Source organism: Ochotona princeps, chromosome 11 (assembly GCF_030435755.1).
Source record: "Ochotona princeps isolate mOchPri1 chromosome 11, mOchPri1.hap1, whole genome shotgun sequence".
NCBI lineage: Eukaryota > Metazoa > Chordata > Mammalia > Lagomorpha > Ochotonidae > Ochotona > Ochotona princeps.
In genome coordinates, this window is record NC_080842.1 from 70,986,808 (window position 1) to 71,005,432 (window position 18,625).

Here is an 18,625-nt window from a genome sequence, read left to right on the forward strand (position 1 = left end):
GCAGGAACTCAACCATGACTGCCTGCTGGGAGGTTAGTGGGAGGCGCATGCCAGGGGAAGCAGGAGTTAGGGGCCAAGCTGGGACATAAAGCCAAGACTCCATGGGATGTGGGCGTCACCACTGGTGTCTTAACTGTTAGGCCCATGCCCATTCCAAAGTCAACTTTGATCACTCCACCATCCGTCAGAGTGTCCATGGGATTGTTGTGCTGGGAAATCATCTCATGGTTTATTCATTAGTTGGGATGAGCTCAGTGGCAGAGAACAGAAAATCTGCCTTAAGGGGGCTTAACCAAAGCAGGGTTCACTTTCCTTGTATGGTAAGAAATCTCCAGGTAGAGGTTCCCATGATAGCAGGTTTAGCACCTCCAAGATCCTCTTGTCCTCATGGTTGCAGGGGGCTGCTGTAGCTCCTGGCATTTTGTTTTAGGCTCTCCCTGGAAAGCTCCAGGTAACACACACCTTGGCTGCAAGTGCCCATCCCCATGGACCCCTGAGGCCTTCCTGGAGAGTAGGAGGAGGTATGGGAGGTAGCTCAGAGCTTTATATTTTCCTAATGACCTGAGCAGTGGCAGCCAGTACCATCACTCACTTGAGTAACCATAGCTCACCCTGATTTACCTTCTGCTCATTCTCCAATTGGTCGGTTTTTACGTCCTGTTCCTGTGATTTTTAATGTCATGTGACAGCTGACAATTCACTTGCTGAACCTGCCCCTCCCCTGTGGGACACAGGGATGGGAGAAGAGGGCAGCCAGCCCCACCCTGATGCTGGGGGAGGCAGAGTCAGTGAGGCTGGCTCCAGAGGGCAGCTGGCGCCTTCTCACCCTTGTGGTCCTCAGCCCAGGGCTGGCTTCCCTGGCTGTGACCCTCCACCCTCCGGGAGCCAGGGATGCCTGGGGCCACCTGCAAGGAGTACAGCCCTAACAATGGAGGTCACCATGGAAGAAGCAGGCCAGCTTTCTGGAAAATTTCAATCAAGGAGTGCTCAGCCAGGACTGCACAGGACCCTTCCCTGGGGAGTGTTTAGGAAATCAAATGTCTGGGGCTCCCCTGGACCTCTGGGCATGCGTGGAATTCTCAGTCACAGTACAGTCAGGCCCGTGTGCAGCCTGAGCCCACATGCCTTCTGTGCAGCCGGGACCCATTCCCAAAGGTCTCTGCCCACTCTGTGCTGGGCAAGCAGAGCTGCATGCTGCCTGGCACGGATTGCTAGGTTCCCCAGACCTTGTAATGACTGGATTGCATTCGTCCTAATTGAATGAGGCTAAAAGGAATGGTGCTTGGTAGGGGCCTTTCAGCCCCTTGCTGGCCTTGGCCAATTGCTCCTTCTCACCTCATTAACTCTGATTTCCCCAGAGGCAAAGGCACAGCGCCTTGGAGCATCTTAGATGCCTTCTCCTAATTTGTCTCTGGGGGTTCCCTGCCTGGGCGCATGGGCTGGTGGACACAGGTGGCCGGAAGTCCTGCGCAGGTGCACCCAGGCCAGAGGGCATCTGTGACGGCAGCAGGTTCCTCAGGCACGAGGTTGTCACCGGACTTGGAGCATAGCTTCCCCCACTGTGATAAACACGGAGGTGCCTGGGGCTGTTTCTGGCACCTGGCTGGGATCTAGCTCTGGATGGACTTGACCTTGGGACTCGGGGCCAGGAGGTCATGGGGCCAGGCATGAAGCAGCAGGTTCCAGTGTGTGAGCTTGGACACCCCACACAGGACAGGTGGGGCCCCTGCTGGTGGCAGGGGCAGGATTTCCTAACTCAGGATGTGCCTTCGCCTGTGGGGATGGGAACTGTGACAGCCCCGCCTCGGAGATACTGGATGCAGCTCCCAGCAGTGCCAGGGGATGTGTGAGCTGTCTCCTTATTGTAACACGAGGCTGGAGCTGGAGCACTGGATGAGGGAAGCAGGTGTGTTTGGCTCACGATTCTGTGCAGAACATGTACATCAGGTGCCTCGTTGACTCCAGAGGACTCAGGTGGCACCAGGCAGCCTGCAATGCCTGTGCAGTGGCACTCCAGAGCTGGCTGGCCCAAAAGATGGAGCCTGGACTCACTGTCTGGTAATGACCGTGATGGGAACTGCCCAGGGTCCCTGAGAACCCACCACGGTACCAGAGTACTGACCAGGGTCCCCGAGAACTGATCAGGGTCCTGTGAGAAACGGTCAGGATCCACTGAGAACCAACCAGGGCCCCTGAGAACCAGCCAGGGCCCCCGAGAACTGACCAGCTGTGTGCATGCATGCAGTGAGATCCCCGAGGGCAAGCCTACCTGTTGCATCTCCCACATCTGCAGCTCCCCTCTCCGGCACTTGACGCATGAGCTCGGTGGAGACATGAGACACCCGTCCAGCTCCTCCCTTTAGTGAATGTGTGGGAGGGGTACAGGCCGTCTCAAGGTTTAGGCAGGGTGGGCATGTTTTCAGAGCCTGGAGTGGATGTGCGTGGGGAGCTGGCTCGCCCCTCCTTGCCCCTCCTCTCCACTTCCCTGGCCTGATAGCTGTCCCCTGTGACTGTTGGCAGGTGTGCATCGTGCAGAAGCGGGACACCAAGAAGATGTACGCCATGAAGTACATGAACAAGCAGCAGTGCATCGAGCGGGGAGAGGTGCACAATGTCTTCCGGGAGCTGCAGATCATGCAGGGGCTGGAGCACCCCTTCCTGGTCAACCTGTGGTGAGTGGCACCCTTGGGGCTCCGAGGCTTGCCCCAGCACTGGTCACGGTGTGTGGGGTGCTGTGAGCACCCCTTCCTGGTAAACCTGTGGTGAGTGGCGCCCTTGGGGCTCCGAGGCTTGCCCCAGCACTGGTCACGGTGTGTGGGGTGCTGTGAACACCCCTTCCTGGTCAACCTGTGGTGAGTGGCGCCCTTGGGGCTCCGAGGCTTGCCCCAGCACTGGTCACGGTGTGTGGGGTGCTATGTTCATGGCTCTGATGCCTGGTAGTGCTGTGTGCTGTATTCATGGTGTATGATGTGTGTGCATGCAGTGTGACATGTACTTGTGCTATGTGGCATGTGTTAATGTTATGTGATGTGTTCATGCTGTGTGGAGGGGAGTCACCTCAAGGTACCCCCTCTTAGGCTCTGCTCTCTAATGTTCTGCTCATGGTCTTTGAGACACAACAAAGGAGTGACAGACACACTTGGTAACCCTAACGTACTAAAGGGTCGAACTGAGGAGTTCAGATTTCTGTGTATCCAAATAAGCTTGCCTCTTAACTCCATTTTCCATGACCTTTGGGAAGTGTCATTGTTGTGTGAATGTACAGTAGACGGATGCTAAGTGAGGATGGAAGCAGAAGACAGGTGGATGATGGTGATGGGTAAAGGAGATGATAGGTGAGTGGGTGGTGGATTGTACCCTTTGTGCTGTTGGTTAAAGGGCCAGTGCTGAGTGGGATAGCTGCTGTGTGGGTCAGGGTTAACCTTACTAGAGGGAGAGCCATCTGAGTTGGCCGAAGCGCGATAGGGCAGTTCTTGACCTTTCTACCAAGCTGAGAATCACAGCGACTTGGCTCTCTGGCTCATGGTGACCCTGGGTAGCTCCACTCCAGCCAGCGCGACAGCTTCGCAGAGGCTGAAGGTCATGGGCTGCGAGCTGTATCAGGCCCCTTCCTGCCAGGGCGGAGGAGGGGCAGGAAGGAGGTCCCACCTGGGGCTCAGGAGCAGAAATGATACAAGGGCAACTGCAGATGGAAACATGGAACAGGAGGGAGCAGCCGGGGCTGGCTCCCCCCGCACTCACCTCCCAGCCGCCAGCACGGCTCTTGGCCGTGACTGAATCATGGCTCCACCTGAGGCCCTGTCTGCTGGCACTGAATGTTTTCACTTCTGAAGGGGAATGACTCAACCTTTAACGGGCCTTTGACATGCGTCCCGTGTAGCTAGTGGTACCACACTCTCCTCTTAGCATTAGACCCATTTTACCCACAGGACAGCTGAGTTACATAGCTGGAAAGTGGGAGAGGCAGGACTTGAACCTGAACTGTCCCAGCCTCATGGCCCACAGGTTCACCTCCTCACCAATACCCGTTTCTTACACAAACACTCATTGGCTTTTCCTGGGAGCCAGGCTCTGTCCTCTGTTCCAGGGCTGCAGGGATGAGGAGTGGGCCTGGCTCCGTCCCCTTGGAGCTCACAGTCTGGGACTTCTCTCCTCTCTCGAGTCCTCAGGACTTCCAGGTGCCGCATAATGAACGATGCTGTTCTCTGAGTGTCAAGACGGCACAACCCAGCTAGGTTCCACTCACCTGCTTGCCTTTCTCATTCCTCTATGGGAAGAACCCCAGATGCATGCAAGGATCTTGGGGTCTATCAGTGAACTCATTCCATGTTGTTGAGAGGCCTGTGATCCGCCTGCCAGGGCTGGAGCTTGGTGGTGGCCAGAAACAACAAGCAAGACAGTTGCTCTCAGCTTTGCAGAGCCTCCCAGGGGGAGATGTTCCCCATGCTGACAGCCATGCATGCTCTCCTGCTCCCTTCCCTTCCTCCTGTAGTATCCTGGGATAGAGCACAGAGACGCACAGGCCTCAAACCCCACACATGTCCGCGGTCAGGCCACGGCTTTCCATGTCCCAGGCACACAGGCATGAGTCTTCCTCCTTGCTTGAGCTCCAGCAGCTGCTCCGGTTAGCAAGATCTGCAGTGCCCACTGCCTCCTGGGACACTCTTGACCTGCAGGAACATCTTTGGCAGGACAAGTACAAGAGGGGACAAGTTTCTTTGAGTGTTAGCCACTAACTAGCAGGACTTCATCTTGTGGTTTGAAGAGATTCCCAGAGCGGCTCCCAGAGAGTTTGTCACTAAGAAGGGAGCAGAAAGTGTGGGCTCCAGAAGTGCCAGGCGACACCCACCACTGAGCCAGCACTGTTTTGCAGAAAGAGCTGTCTGTGTGAGTAGCAGAGGCCAACTGTATGCAAGCAGGGCTCTGGAGGGCACGTGGTGCCTGATCCTGGGGTGCTGGACAGCTCCTGGACCAGCCGGGGAGCGGGGGAAGCCAGCAGTCTGTTGGGGAGGCACTGGGGTGTGTCTACACGAATCCCCATGTTGGGATGCTCTGCTTTCCCCCACCTTTTGCCAAAAAACACAAGATCTTCTTGTGCCCATTTCTCTGATTATCTGTGGCTGGCACCTTGTTTGTTCCACAGGGGATCGCCCGCCGCATACCACTCATGTCTGATTTTATCTCAGCAGGTGTCAGCAGTGTCTTTCCGGGTGGATGCCCTTGGCCCCAGTTCACAGTGGAGAGGCCGAGGAGCAGGGGTTAAAGTATTTATGCAAGATGACAGAGCTCATGGGAGACAGTGTTGAGTGCTGCAGCCTGTCAGGTGTGGGGACTGGGGCCCAGCCTTGGCATGTAGCACTTGTGGACTTTGAAGGTGTGGATGCCCACCCCTGCCCCCACTCCCCACAGGGCTGGCATCAGATGAACAGTGGGGTTTGCACCGCCTTGTGTGATTTGGGAAGCTTTATTAATCAATGCTGGGAGCTGCTGGGAACCAGCCCGGGCACTCCCCTGCTAGACCCAAGTCCACCAGCTTCCCAACCCAACTTCTCTGAGTGAGGCCAGAGCCGAGCTTGACAAAGCATAAGGATGAGTCAGTGGTGGGCCAGGCTGGAGGTGAGCAGGGCTTTCCCATGCAAAGGAAGCACGGACATTGTATCCAGGTCCATGTGGCAGGTGAGCCCTTCTCTGCAAGCCTCAGTTTCCACTGATTCCTCTCTTGATTTATGATGTTCAATTCAAGTGTGTCCCGCTAGAGGGAAGCCCTGAGGGAACTGAAGTCTGGGGAGAGATGTGCGTGATTGTGCTGCCCTCCGAGAAAGTGTGACATGTGACATGTGAATCACACACGGTGAGTTTGCTGGGCGGTTTCTTGCCCAGAATTGCTCGTGAGAGCGGAGAAATCTCAAAGCCCAGGCAGCTCACAGGCCTGCTTTCTGCCGGCAGCCATTAGCAGCCCCATGTCCGTACAAAGTTGGTATACTATAGAATGTCATCCAAGGTAGTGTCTCTCTGATCTGTAGTTTCGCTCTCTGAGGTTTCAGTCACCTATGTTGTGTTGCTGGCCAGCAGCGATACTAAAAAGACGAGGCATACTCTGAGGGTCCGGGAAATGCCGGAACCGCAACCAAACCCCTCACTACCAAAAGCGGCTGAGTTTAAATCCTTATTTCCGCTCCGCTGTCCCCATTGGTCTAAGCTTTCCTCTGCTGCTTCTCCAGCCCTCTTTCCGCCACCCTTCTTCCCATATTTCTTCCCGTACTTTCGGCTGCATTTCTCTGTTCTTGTTTACTGCTTCTGTCTGTATCCCTCTTTTCTACTTTCTCTCCGGCACCCTTCCTCCCGCCGTCCTCCTCCCTCGTCCCGTCTTCTGTCCCTCCATCCCAGTCCGTCCGTCTGTCGTCCCAGTCCGTCGTCCGTCGTCCCAGTCCCCTGTCATCTGTCCCAGTTTCTGTCTGGCTACTTTTATATCATTCTTGTCCAATCACTTCTCCCCGTGTGTCCACTTGGCGCTACGTGATAGGCCAGTAATCACAGCGAGGGCATTAGCCTATCCCTGTGACTTCCTGTTTACCTGCTGGCGAGACCAGCTCTGCCTCCTGGCCCTGGGCCAGCTGCCATCTTGGGGCGGCCCCTCCTATTCCAGCTTTCCTATTCTGGGGAGTGGCTTCAGCACCCCGCTCCCCACAGTGTTGTGTGGGGCACACCTTGCAAGTGTCTTGGGCTTTGGAAGGAGCTGGTTTCCACTGTGGCTGCATCCCTGGATGGCTACCCAGCAGCCGCGAGCCACCATTTCCATCACAACACGCTGCTGTTGGCGTGGACTTGGGGCATGCTGGCAGGCTTGTGGTGGAGTCTCATTGCTACTTCATACACATGCTTGCTGCATTGTCACCACTCTCCACAGCTCTCTGAACCCAGTCTGCTACTCAGAGGCTCAGGAAGCACGTGTTGAATGAGTGGATTGAAGGAGGAGATGGCCACTTGTTTGTTCTTTGCCGGACGCTGTATTCCTCTGAACCAGTACACACAGTGCTTTCTGTGCCTGTGTTGCCAAAGCAATGATGATTCCACCAGACCTCTTGCTCTCAGCCAGGGAGTGGGGTGAGGGACCCGAAGCAATGCTCCATATGGTGATGCGTGACTGGTGTGGCTCATCTCGCAGCTGATGCTTGTTAAGCACCTGCTGCGTACCTGACACTGTGCTGGGGCATCACGGGCATCCCGTGGTTTGTTCTGTGCTGCGTCTTTGTTTCTGTGCAGGGTGCACCTGGCAGAAGGGTGGCCTATGCTCTATGACTGGGCTCATGCTGCATTTGGCCACCGTTGTCCTGCAGGCTGCATACCATGAACCCACACTGCCTCAGGGGCCACGAGTTCATTCATTCTGCCTATCCTAAGAGCTGGTGGTTTAAGCAGTGCCAGAGATCCGGCCCTCTCTTTGGGGAGTGTCCACTTGTGCAGTCTGGGGGCAAAAAAGAGATACCAATTATTGTGACTGTGGGTGGAGTCCAGAATTCCAGCAGGTGCACCCATGAGAGTACATGGAGACGTTGAATGCCTGGGGCGAGGAGGATTGTGCTGTCCCCTGTAGAATAGGTGAGTGGGGAGGAACTGCCCTTTACCTTCTGGATCCAGAACACCCTGTGCTCAGAGCAGGTCTCTAGGGGAAGGTGGGGAAACTGAGGCACAGGGCTCATGTTCATAGGGGCAGAGCTGGGATCTACCTCCAGCCAGACTGGCCCCAAAACTCACACGTCTAGAACACACCTTTCTCACCAACAGGTGAATGTTGTGGAAAACTACTAGAGAATGTCGGAGCCCGCCTTGGGCTTTCCTGCTTGTCTGCACCTGCATGCTTGGCTGGGCCATGGGGCCGTTAGACTGCCTGCTCCTTGGCTGGAGACTGCAGGGCCGCAGGACACTCTCAGTGGTAGAGTGTGTTTGCAGGACCTGAAGCCCCTGGCCCCTGTAGGCTCTTCGCAGCATGCCTCATCACATCGAACTGACCACTGCATGTTGAGTCCTGGCTTGGGACCCACTTGGTTGGAGGAGCTTAGGAGCTTAGGAGGAATGGGTGGTTGGAAGGGATGTGGTGTTGCTTGGCTGTGGGTTATGAGGTGCTTGCAGGCAGGGGCCTTGCCCTCCACCCATCCCCACACACTTCATACAAGTGGCCCGTGATGCCTGTGATGAGCCGTGTGGAACCCATGGATGCCAGTGCCAGAGCAAGTGAGCTGTGTGCTGTGTGCTTCTTGAGCTCGGGAATCCTTCTACGTTCCCCTCTTAGTTATGCGGCCCACGATCCACAGTGGGAGGACATTCTTCAATGGCAGAGCACGTGCCTCTGATTTTCTAGTGTGTTCTCGGAGAGGCAGCTGTTTCCTCGCCCTGTGGAAGAGATGAAGGCTTGAACAGAATATATCTCCATCGGATGTGTACTTGTCCCCTCCCTTCTACCTTCATGTCCTCCTCCCGCTGCACCTGCCACCCCCGAGACCTGTTTGAGACTGGACGCTGCCGTGTGACTGCCCACTGGCAGGTGGTAACCATTGCCAAAGCATCCTGGAGATGGGAGCTGAATGGTCCGGTGTCACAGCCCTCTCACTTGGCCACACTGACTCCACCTTGCTATCAGAGAACCACCCACACAGTTACAGACTTGGCATGTTTATGCCAGCCTAACTTTTTATTTAAATGAACTTTACTTTTAAAACTTTGTGTCGCCACTTGTGAACAAAACCGTGGTTTCTTTTTTCTTTCCCAAAGATCCATCAACTGATCTTAAAAATCAGAGTTAGAGAGAGGGAGAGACAGAGCTCTTCCATTCACTGTTTCATTCCACAGATGAACCAGCACTGAGTCGTGCTGAGGCCAGGAGCCAGGAGCTTCATTTTTCTCTCCCATGTAGGTGGCAAAGGTCCAGGCACTTCAGCCATTTTCCACTGCTTTCCCAGGTCATCAGCCAGGGGAAGGATCAGAAGTGAGCAGCCGGAACACTGGGATGCTGGGATGTTGGAGTTGCAGGTAGAAGCTTTGCTTGCTGTGCCATAACACCTATAGGATGCCTTAAGTAGAAACAATTCTACAAATACCATGAAACTCACACAGAACACTGAATTCTTGCAACACATTGCTGCCTGCCAGGGGTCGGAGCCAGGGACCAGGTCTTTTGTTGTCCAACATGGAGACTGATAAGGAGGATGTTAAAGATAGGTTAGCATCAAACCAGGATGGTTTCTCCTTCATTTAAGCAGGATGGAAATGCTGTTGGACCAGGGGCAAGTGACTACCTTGCTTGTATCTGATGTCACTTTAAAGGCACCTGTAACATACAGCCCACCCCCTTCAGGGACAGTTGATGTCATGAACTGGACCAAACCCTCTCACTGCCCACTGCCTCCTGCCCTTTTATTCCTACTAGACACTTTTCTGTCTAAACTTACATAGTATTACTAACAGACTTAAAAAAAAAAAAAAAACAAGGGAAGCTACATCATTCAGTGGGAAAACAGAAGTAGGAATGGATGTGGGGAATGCAATGTAGGAATCAACCCCACGGCCAGCTGAGCCCGTTGGCCACTCCCCAGGCAGCCACATGCCGCCCTCGCTGGTGATGGTCTGGATGCCACAGCCGGCTCAGTGCTATGCAGGCATGGTCCTCCCCGCCCCCTGACACCCTGGTCACACTGCTTCTGTCCAAACCTTGAAATCCCTGGCCCCAAGAGTCAGGCCCAACCAAGATTCACAGACCAGTTCCTCCAGGAGCCAGTGGATCAAGAAGGAGTGAGGTGTGGTGGGTGTGGCAGAGGCTGCAGAGGGATCTGGCTATGGCTACAGAGCTCATGCTTTCTTTGTGGCCTGGCGCCCAGCTGTGGAACCACGTGGTGGGCTGGAGCCCACTCTTTAGGCTGATGCCGTGTCTGACTGGTCCTCTTGGTCTTACTGTGGCAACTGTGGGTTGATGGGCCAGCCCTGAGCCAGGAGCCAGGAACACCATCTGGCTCTCCCACTTGGGTGGCGGGGACCCAAGCACGTAGACCATCCTCAGTTGTCTTTCCAGGCACAAAAGCAGGGAGCTGGGTCAGAACTGGAGGCGCCAGGACTTGAATAAGCACTCATGGCATGTTGCTGCAGGCAGAGACAGCCCACCAGACCAGATGGTGGGCCTTGGTTTTCTTGCTGTTAAACTGTGGTTAGCTCAGTGTTAACTTTACCCGCAGTACTCTGTCCCTGAGATGAGTCCTACTGTGTTGTGTGTGGAGTGAGTGCTGGTTTTCTGATTGTGTTGCTTGGATGATGATGATGTCAAAGTTTAATGGAGCCCTTCTGTGTGTCAGTTTCCTCCCCCTGCCTTGCCATATGCTGCCTCATATCATCCAAGCTGCCCCCTCCGCTGGCTGCTTCCTGTGTCTCCCCGAGGGAGGAACTGCCCCAGATCTCTGGAAGGTGAAGCTGTAGTCTGAAGACTGCCGAACTGGTTATTTGTGCAGAGCATCCATCGCCGAACACCAGACAGTGCTCTGGCATTGAAGCACAGTGACACTGCACCAAGCCCCCGGACAGAACACTTCTCTTGCCACCTTCTCCCCGTGGACTGTGAATTCGCCAGTGGGGGCAGGGAAAGATGGCAGGGCGTGACGTTTGAGTGTCTTTGGTTTAGGGAATGAATTGTGGAAATCTCTCCAGAAGTTGTTGGCAGTTAGTTCAGAAAACACCTTCTAAGCCAGCATTGGGTTGGCATCCAGGAAGACAGGGAGAAGGCAAACCATTAGCCTCTTTTTTTGCACATGGTCCAGATCTCATCCTGATCCTGCAGGGGAGTGACGTCCTCCGTCCTCAAGACGCAGCCTAGAAGAGGAGGGAGGCAGCAGTATTAGGGTCTTCGCTGCACATTCAGGGGACCCAGGCTGTTTGGGAGACACAGCGGCCGATATCGTAGGGTGGCTGGCTGACATCAAAGCCTGCTGCACACAGGGTTGATTTTGCACATGGCGGACTGGTCTTTCCTCCTGATTACGTGCATTCACATGCCATGCACTGACAGGGAAAATCAGCCTAGCCTGCTCAGCAGTCTCTGCTTTGCCTACACCCTGGGGTCTATACTGGGAGTAATGGGATGTCTGATGAGTTGGCAGTGGCAGCTGGGTGCAGGTTCCTTGTGTGCATGCTGATCTCAGGGAGGACCCAGCTGCGGGATATTGGGAGGCAGATCGGGGGCGTGGGCTGCGCTCAGCCTCCAGATGACCGGCTGCAGGGTGGGCTGGTGAGATGAGGATTGCCTTCCCAGAGGCAGCGGGGTTGTTGTTTGTCTCTAAGTAACCGTGGCAGGGTGATTCTGTGTGTTCCAGCGTGTGTGGAACGCACACCAGGCTAATCAGGTGTGGCCAGGAGAGATGCCCTGGGGACCTGCTTTCAGTGACTAGATTAGCCTATCTTTGTTGCTGTGTGACCGGGAGCTCCTGGATTTTTGTAAACCTATTGGAGTTTTGTGTGGTTTAGAATGGTGTCTGCCGTCTACCTCCCTTGTAAATCAGCCCTGGGCACATCCTGGCTGCTACTGCTTGAAGTGACCATGTTTTCCAAACTGAGTGGAGTGCCTCGCAATAGGGTTTCATCCTACTTTTCAAGTTGAGCTTCCCTCTGCCCTCTTTGTTTTTTTTTGTTTTGGTTTGTGTGTGTGTGTGTGTGTGTGTGTTTTCCTACTTGTAAAGGCTTATTAAATCAACTCATTTAATGTGACGTTGCACCACCCTGGCTCCTGGAAGCTCCCAGCACCAGGTGGTTGCTCGCACTTGCCTAGGTCTGGAATTTTCTGGTGCCAGGCTCCTGGACTCCTGCCACCCCTGCCCAGGTGTCAAGCTCCTCGTCAGCCCACAAATCCTCACCAACTTCTCTAGGAAGATGTCCAGATTCCAGCTAAGACACGCTGCTTTCTTTGATCAGTGTTTGGTTAATTCCCAGTCCACTCTCCCTGCGGTTCTACCTTTTTTTTTTTTTTTTTTTTTTTGATGAGGAGTACATCTGGCTGTGTACACTCTTCCCTGGGTCTGCAAGGAAGCTCCAAGCTGACCACCTGGTGCTGTTGGCGCAGAGACCTGGTGGTCAGGCAGGCAGCTTCCCAGCTGCCGTATCCTGTTCTGCGGCATCTCAGGGACTGTGTCAGCTACAGAGTGGGGATCCTCGATTTTCCACGTGTGTCGTGGAACAACAGTGGCCTCCGCGGAGAATCTCACCATGATCGCTGGCAGCTCTGCCGTGGGTCTGCTTCTCTGTTCCTCTTTCTCCTTGACTTTCTAATTCCATGGTCTGAAACGTCTCTTTCTATTTTGTCATCATTCTGTGCTGCATGTTGGTACTCTGAACCAGTAGGAGCCATTTGTGGGCTGGTTGTGACACACAGGGAAAAAAGCAAGTCTGACTTTCACAGCCTCCACTGTGGAATAGAAGGGGTCTTGGCCCTGCTGCCCGCTTGGCAGGGGGACAGGTCCCTAGGGATCCCCTGGCATGTGGGGAGCCACTGCTTTAGGGGTGTACTGCAAACCCCCATGCTTCTTCACACGATTCTGCCTTAAGCAGTGGCTCAATCCTGAATGGGAGCTTGTACAAGCTCAGAAGAGTGGCAGGGGCCCATGCCTTGGGCACAGCTACAGCCAGGGTATAACTTACCTGAGTGTTCCTGCCCAGACAGTTCCTGGTAACCCAGATGCAGCCAGAAGGACACCTGCTGAGGTGCTGAGCCGCTGCACAGCCACAAGGTGGCCGGGGACGTGGAGATGCTCCCTGCATGTGGAACCCTATATGTAAAGGAAGAACCTGCAGGAAAATGCTCCGTGCTTTGCAGCATGAAGCCAGTCCAGCCTGGAGGAGGGGTTCTCAACAGTGCTCCCAGCAGCACCCTGGGTGGGGAGCGTAGGGCTTTCCTCCCGGCAATGTAGGTCTGGTTGCTTGTAGGAGACACCTGTATCCTTGCACACCTGCCCCTGTTTGCCAGGCTGGTGAGCCCCTGACCCTGGGACTCCCAAGCCCTGTGGTTTCTGGCGGCCTGGACAGCAGGACAGGTCATTCTGCCTTTGTGTGGGCATGGTATCTTTTGCTTTAGCAAATGTTCCTTTTGGTAGTGGTGATGGGGTTGTCACCTGGACCCCTGCTCCCCCACCCCGTCAGTGTACCCTACTCTTAGAGTCTGGGGAAGGACAGAGTGAGTGCAGTCTGGGCTGGACGAGTGCCATAGGTTCACTGGCAAGACTCCTCCCCTCCCCATCATCCCCTGGAGGGGCGTTGTGCTGAGCGTGCGATCCATGTGCATGCGCAGAGGGGAGGCCCGCAGGTGCGGGGAGTGGTGTGTCCGAAGCCGCAGAACACAGCAGCGGGAGATGCAGGACAGGAATCTGTGTCTCCCAGTTTCTGAGCACATCACAGTCCTGGGCTGTGCTGCTTCATCCTCTCCTGAGGACCCCGGATGGCTGTGGCGGGCAGGTCAAGGGCTCTCGGGCTCCTTCTATGCCCTGCATGATGGTGTATTTTATGTGTAGACCTGGCTGCACCAAGGGATGCCCAGGTGGCTAGTGAATTGTGTCTGGGCGTGCCTGTGAGGGAGATTCCGGAGGGGGTGAATGTTTGCATCGTGAACTTGTCCAAGAAGATATATTGTTGCCTAGGGGAATAGGCTCCCAGCCATCCCTGGAGGATCTGCATGGAGTTCCCAAGGAGAAAGAAAGACTTCACCTTCTGTCCTCCAGGGGGCGTCCCTGAGTCTGAAGCCTCTGATTTCAGACCGACCAGGCTGGCTCACCTGCGTCCCCAGGCTGTGGGCTGCCTGGTGGGGCTTCTTGCACTCCCCCAGCCCTCTCGGCATCCTGTGATCTGGGTGTGCCTGTCTGCTGTTGGTTCTGCTTCCCAGGAGGACCATGTCTGATACACCTTCCTTGTTCTCCCCAAGGTCAGGCAGGGGGTGCAGGGCGATGCCAAGGAGGAAGACTGTTGCCATGGACACATTGTCGCTGGGTGGTGCTGTGGGTGGTGCTGTGCTCATGTAATTTGGACTAGCTTGCCCTGGGGAGCACTGAGTTAGGTCATTGCCCACCACCTCTGCAGTGGGATTTGGGGAGCATTCCATTGATGGAGCATTGGTAGAACTCTTTCTGCTTCCTCCCACCTCCTTGTCTCCTTCAGAGAGACTGAGATGCAAGGATAGAAGTAGGTTCCAGAACAGAGAATTAAGTGACTTCACTCTGGGCTCCTTGACTATCTCTTCGCACCAGGTGACCCAGCCCAGTTCAGCCAATGGGCAGGGCTGTGGGACTGGCACCTCCGTGATGTTTCAGTGGGGCTCTCGATCTCAGCATAGCAGGTCAGAACCAGTGGCTTTGTCCAGAGTGTCCCTTTTGCAATTTCCTCCTCCAGTTAATGAGAATGATAGAGTTAGTCATGGGTCATTGTGACATCTTCCCACGTCATGGTGCCCAGCAAAGGAAAAAAAAGTCCAACTCTCTGTGTGGCCCCAAGTTAGGGATTCTCATCCTGACGTGGGTCAAGTCTTCCTGTGTATCCTGCCAACAGGGCAGGCTCTGACTTCCTGTACACGTGTCTTAGCGGAAACAGCCTCGATGTGCCCACCCGTGCAGAGCCTTGCCACTCCCCCAAGCCACCACCCGTGTGGCCAAGCTGAGGGCGGGTCTGGCTCGGGGAAGTCCCAGCGGTTCTCCTGTCTTGGGATTCTAACAGAGCTGAGCAAGTGTTCTGCCAACAGTGGTGGCTGGAGGCCTGGCGGGGGACAGCCGCAGCAGATGGAGGGACTGGCCGGCTGAGGCCTGGGTAATTGAAGTGGCACACAGTGACGTGGGAGCTGCCAGGGCCCATTTGCCAAGCGCACGCATGAAGCCGGGTCTAAGGCTGATTAAGTGGGACAGCCTTCCGCAGCAGCCCCCTGTGCCTACTGGCGCAGACACCAGAGGCCTGATGCTGGAGTCTGAGCAGGCCAGGGCCGCACCTGCAGGTTTCATCAGCTGCGCCTTTGCCGGCTCCTGCAAGCTGCTCTGCTCTGTTTATTTCAGTCTTCTCATCCTGTCCTGTTACTGTCCGAGCCAAAGTGTTGAGTCAGATGCAATGTCTTTCTTCAAAATGTATTTATGTGTTTTAAAGGCAAAGTTCCAGAGTTCTGGAGAAAGTGGAATACACAGAGAGAGCGAGAGCTCTTCCAACCACTAGTTTACTCCCCAGAGGACTGCAAAGCTGGGAATGAACTGGGCTGAAGCCAGGAGCCAGGAGATTCATCCAGGTCTCCCATTTGAGTAGCAGGAGCCCACGCACCTGGGCCATCATCTTCCTTTGTTTCTGAGGTTCATCAGCAAGGAGCTGGATTGAAAGTGGAGCAGACAGGACTTCAGAACTTGGACTAGTGCCTGTATGAGATGCCGGCACCGCAGGCAGAAGCTTTACGCACTACACCACACCTTGTGGCCTTGTGCATCCAGTTGATGGTGACCAGCTTCAGGCATGTCTGTGTGCTTTCAGTCTCAGTGGGGCTGGCGAGCTCAGGCTTGCGCCTCCCACTTTGGTGCACGAGGAACTGTGGAACAGAGCCGTCCATCCCTGCATATGCAGCGTGCTCAGCAGGAGGAGGCTGTTCCGGTAGAGACTGTGGCTCTGACTCCCCCCTGCATGTCCTCTGAGCCCTCTCTGCCCCTGCTCCCATGTCCTGGGGTCAGATCTCCTTGCACCAGGCCTGGGAGCCACCCGCCCCGCCTGCGGGTCCCAGCCAAGGGTCCCTCTCTCCTTTCCTCCATTCCTTTCATTCCTGTAAAGGAATAACTCCGATCCACTCTCAGACTTCCTCCAGCACGGGCTGTGACAGCCAGGAGTGACAAGCTTCCTGCAGGGCGGATTGCACTTGCTTGTCTGGGATGCCTGCGGTCATTTCTGGCGTTCCTAGTCTGCGTTGATCTTCCTGCCTGCCTTTACGCTGCGCTGTCACTCATAGTGAGGCCTGCTATGTGACCAAGGGGTGGAGACCGTGTGAAGGAAGAGGCGGGGAGGGACAGCAGCGGAGAGAGGAAGCAGAGCAAGCGCCCCTGTGTGCTGCAGGAGGTGAGCCCCTTCCTGCACCTCGCAGCTGTGCCAGCATTCGCTCTTCACACCAGCCAGCTGGCAGAAGGTCGCCCAGTTGCTTCCAGAATAGCTTTGGCCATGATGTGAGAGCCTGGTGCCTGATCCCAGGGCCCTAGGTCCCTGCTCCAGACCTGGCTTTGAGTCCCTGTTTGCAGTGGCCTTAGCACTCAGTGTGTGTGGTATGTGATTGTGTTGTGTATATGATGTGTGTACATGCAAGATATGCATGATACATGTATGTGATGGGTGTAGTGCTGTATGATAGCATGTATAGTTTGTGTGTGGCATCTGTATAGTTCTGTATGTAGTGTGTGTGGTGTGTATGCATGATGGTGTATATAGCATGTGTGGTATGTGTGTATGGTGGTACATATAGCATGTAGTGTGTGTTTGATGTGTCTGGTGTGTATATAGTTTGTGGTGTGTGTGGTATGTGTATATGATATGGTGTATGTCATGTGGGGATGTGTGTGATAGTGCTTGTGTGGCATATGTAGTGTGTGATGGTGTGTGTAGTGTGAGGGTGTATGTAGTGTGAGGGTGTGTATTTGAGGGTGTGTGTGAGGGTGCATATAGTATGTGTGTGTGATGGTGTGTTAGTGTGTGTCTGGTGTGTGTGCATGTGGTTTCAAGAAGCTGGTAGGAACTGGCCCTTCTCTCTGAGACTCTGCACATCCATTTCTTTGCCCTTTCATTGCAGGGCTCACTCCTGCTTCCTGCTCCTGCGTCCCCCACCACCCCGTGCCACACAGGAGTAGACCCTGATGGCGCTGGCCTGCTGTCCGCTGTCCTGGGCTGCGGCAGGAGCTGGCCAGCCTCTTCTTTGCTGCCATCCCCTGTCCTGGGCCGTCCCCCTGTCCTGGGCTGTGGCAGGAGCCAGCCAGCCTCTTCTTTGCTGCCATCCTTGTCTCCTGCTGCCTGTCCTCCTGTGGCTGCAGGGCTGAACTTCATGAAGTTGAAGTGTGATCAAGTCGCATTTACACGGAGGCTTCCAGGGTCAAATCCAAACTTCCTTTGTTGGGACCGGACTCTGGGGAGAAGTGATGGCCCTTCCATCCCACCTGCTCCGATTGAGACTCAGTGCTTGTGGTGAGAAATAAATCCTGGAGTGAGGCAGGCAGCGTGTTTACTGCTGCTCACCAGCGTGGTGGGCACACGGCCTGGGTCTGCTGGCAGGTGGACGACATAGCCTTGTCCGGCTCCGGTTAGCAGCTCTCCCGTTTCCACCCCTGCCACTGGCTCTTTGCAACCATGGATGTGGGAGGAGAGGTGTCTTCCTGTCATCTGTAGCTTGAAATGACCCTTTGTGATGCTGTTTTGATAAAGGCAAGTTTTTCCAGGACTGAGTTACTCTATGTCTGCTTTGAGCAAACCTTCTCAATCCAGGAAGTATGGTTGGAAGCTGGGCTTCTCACCCATCATTTTTAATTCCTTCTTCTCTGAGGTTCTGTTGCTGAGTTTTCCCTTTGGCTCTTCTGCTCTGTTTGTCTGACCTCACAGCACCGTCGCACCATCCTCGTAGTTACAGGAAAGATGGGAGGAGCTGAAGACCCTGCTGATTGCTGGGAGAAGGCTTGTCTCTGTCCGTCTGTGCTCCTGCCGCAGCCCAGGACTGGCTTTTCCTTGCAGTCTGCTGCCAACATTCTTTGAGCACGTGCCAGAGACACTGAGTGTGCACATTGGAATGTTCACTTTTCCATTACAGGCACAAGCTCTTGTTTGTGTTTTTAGTTTGTGGGGGGAGCATTATAAGGTTTAAGGGGAGGCAAGAAAGCCATTGGCCTTGGGAGAAAATTAGGGATGGTTCTGGGTCACGAACCACTTGATCGTACAGGTCCCGTCTTGTTGATGAATGCACTGTGGCGACATACGGAAAGTGCCCGATCACCTGTTTAGAAATGTGACACAAAGGCATCTGGGCTGATGGCAGACTGAAGATTAAACTCCGTGTCTCAAGTCCTTCTGATGGGTTTTCTTCTTTTAATGAATATTTGTTTTGTTTATTTGAAAAGTAGAGTGTCACACTGGGGGAGAAACAGAGACAGGGAGAGAGAAGGGGAGAGAGAGAGAAAAAAAAAGAGAGAGAGAGATTCTATCTTCTGGTTCACTCACCAAATGGCTGTAATGATGGGGGCTAGGCTAGGGGACAGTCAAGAGCATGACACACCATCTGGCTCTCCCACATGGGCGATGGGTCCAAGTACTTGGGCTGTCTTACGCTGCTTCCCCGGGTGCATTAACAGGGGGCTGAGTTGGAAGCAGAGCAGCCATGACTTCACATGGCACTCAGCCCGTTGTATCACAGCACCGGCCCAGGACTCCACATGGCACTCAGCCCGTTGTATCACAGCACCGGCCCAGGACTCCACATGGCACTCAGCCCGTTGCATCACAGCACCGGCACCTGTAATTACTGCTCAGAGTGACAGCTGTCATTGTTACTGTTGTGCTTTCTGCATGTGATGTGTCCATGAGTCAAGTCTCAGTTATCCACGTTCCAGGGTGCTGTGAGTAC

At 54.6% G+C, this 18,625-nt stretch overlaps 1 protein-coding gene across 1 annotated transcript in view; it reads left to right on the forward strand.

The window, feature by feature from the left end:
• The window catches only part of STK32B (serine/threonine kinase 32B), a 201,602-nt gene that overhangs the window by 69,577 nt on the left and 113,400 nt on the right, over positions 1–18,625 (forward strand). The window contains exon 3 of the mRNA XM_004579221.2: positions 2,521–2,672. Coding sequence (XP_004579278.2) covers positions 2,521–2,672 — 152 coding nt within the window. The remainder of the gene's footprint in view (positions 1–2,520; positions 2,673–18,625) is intronic.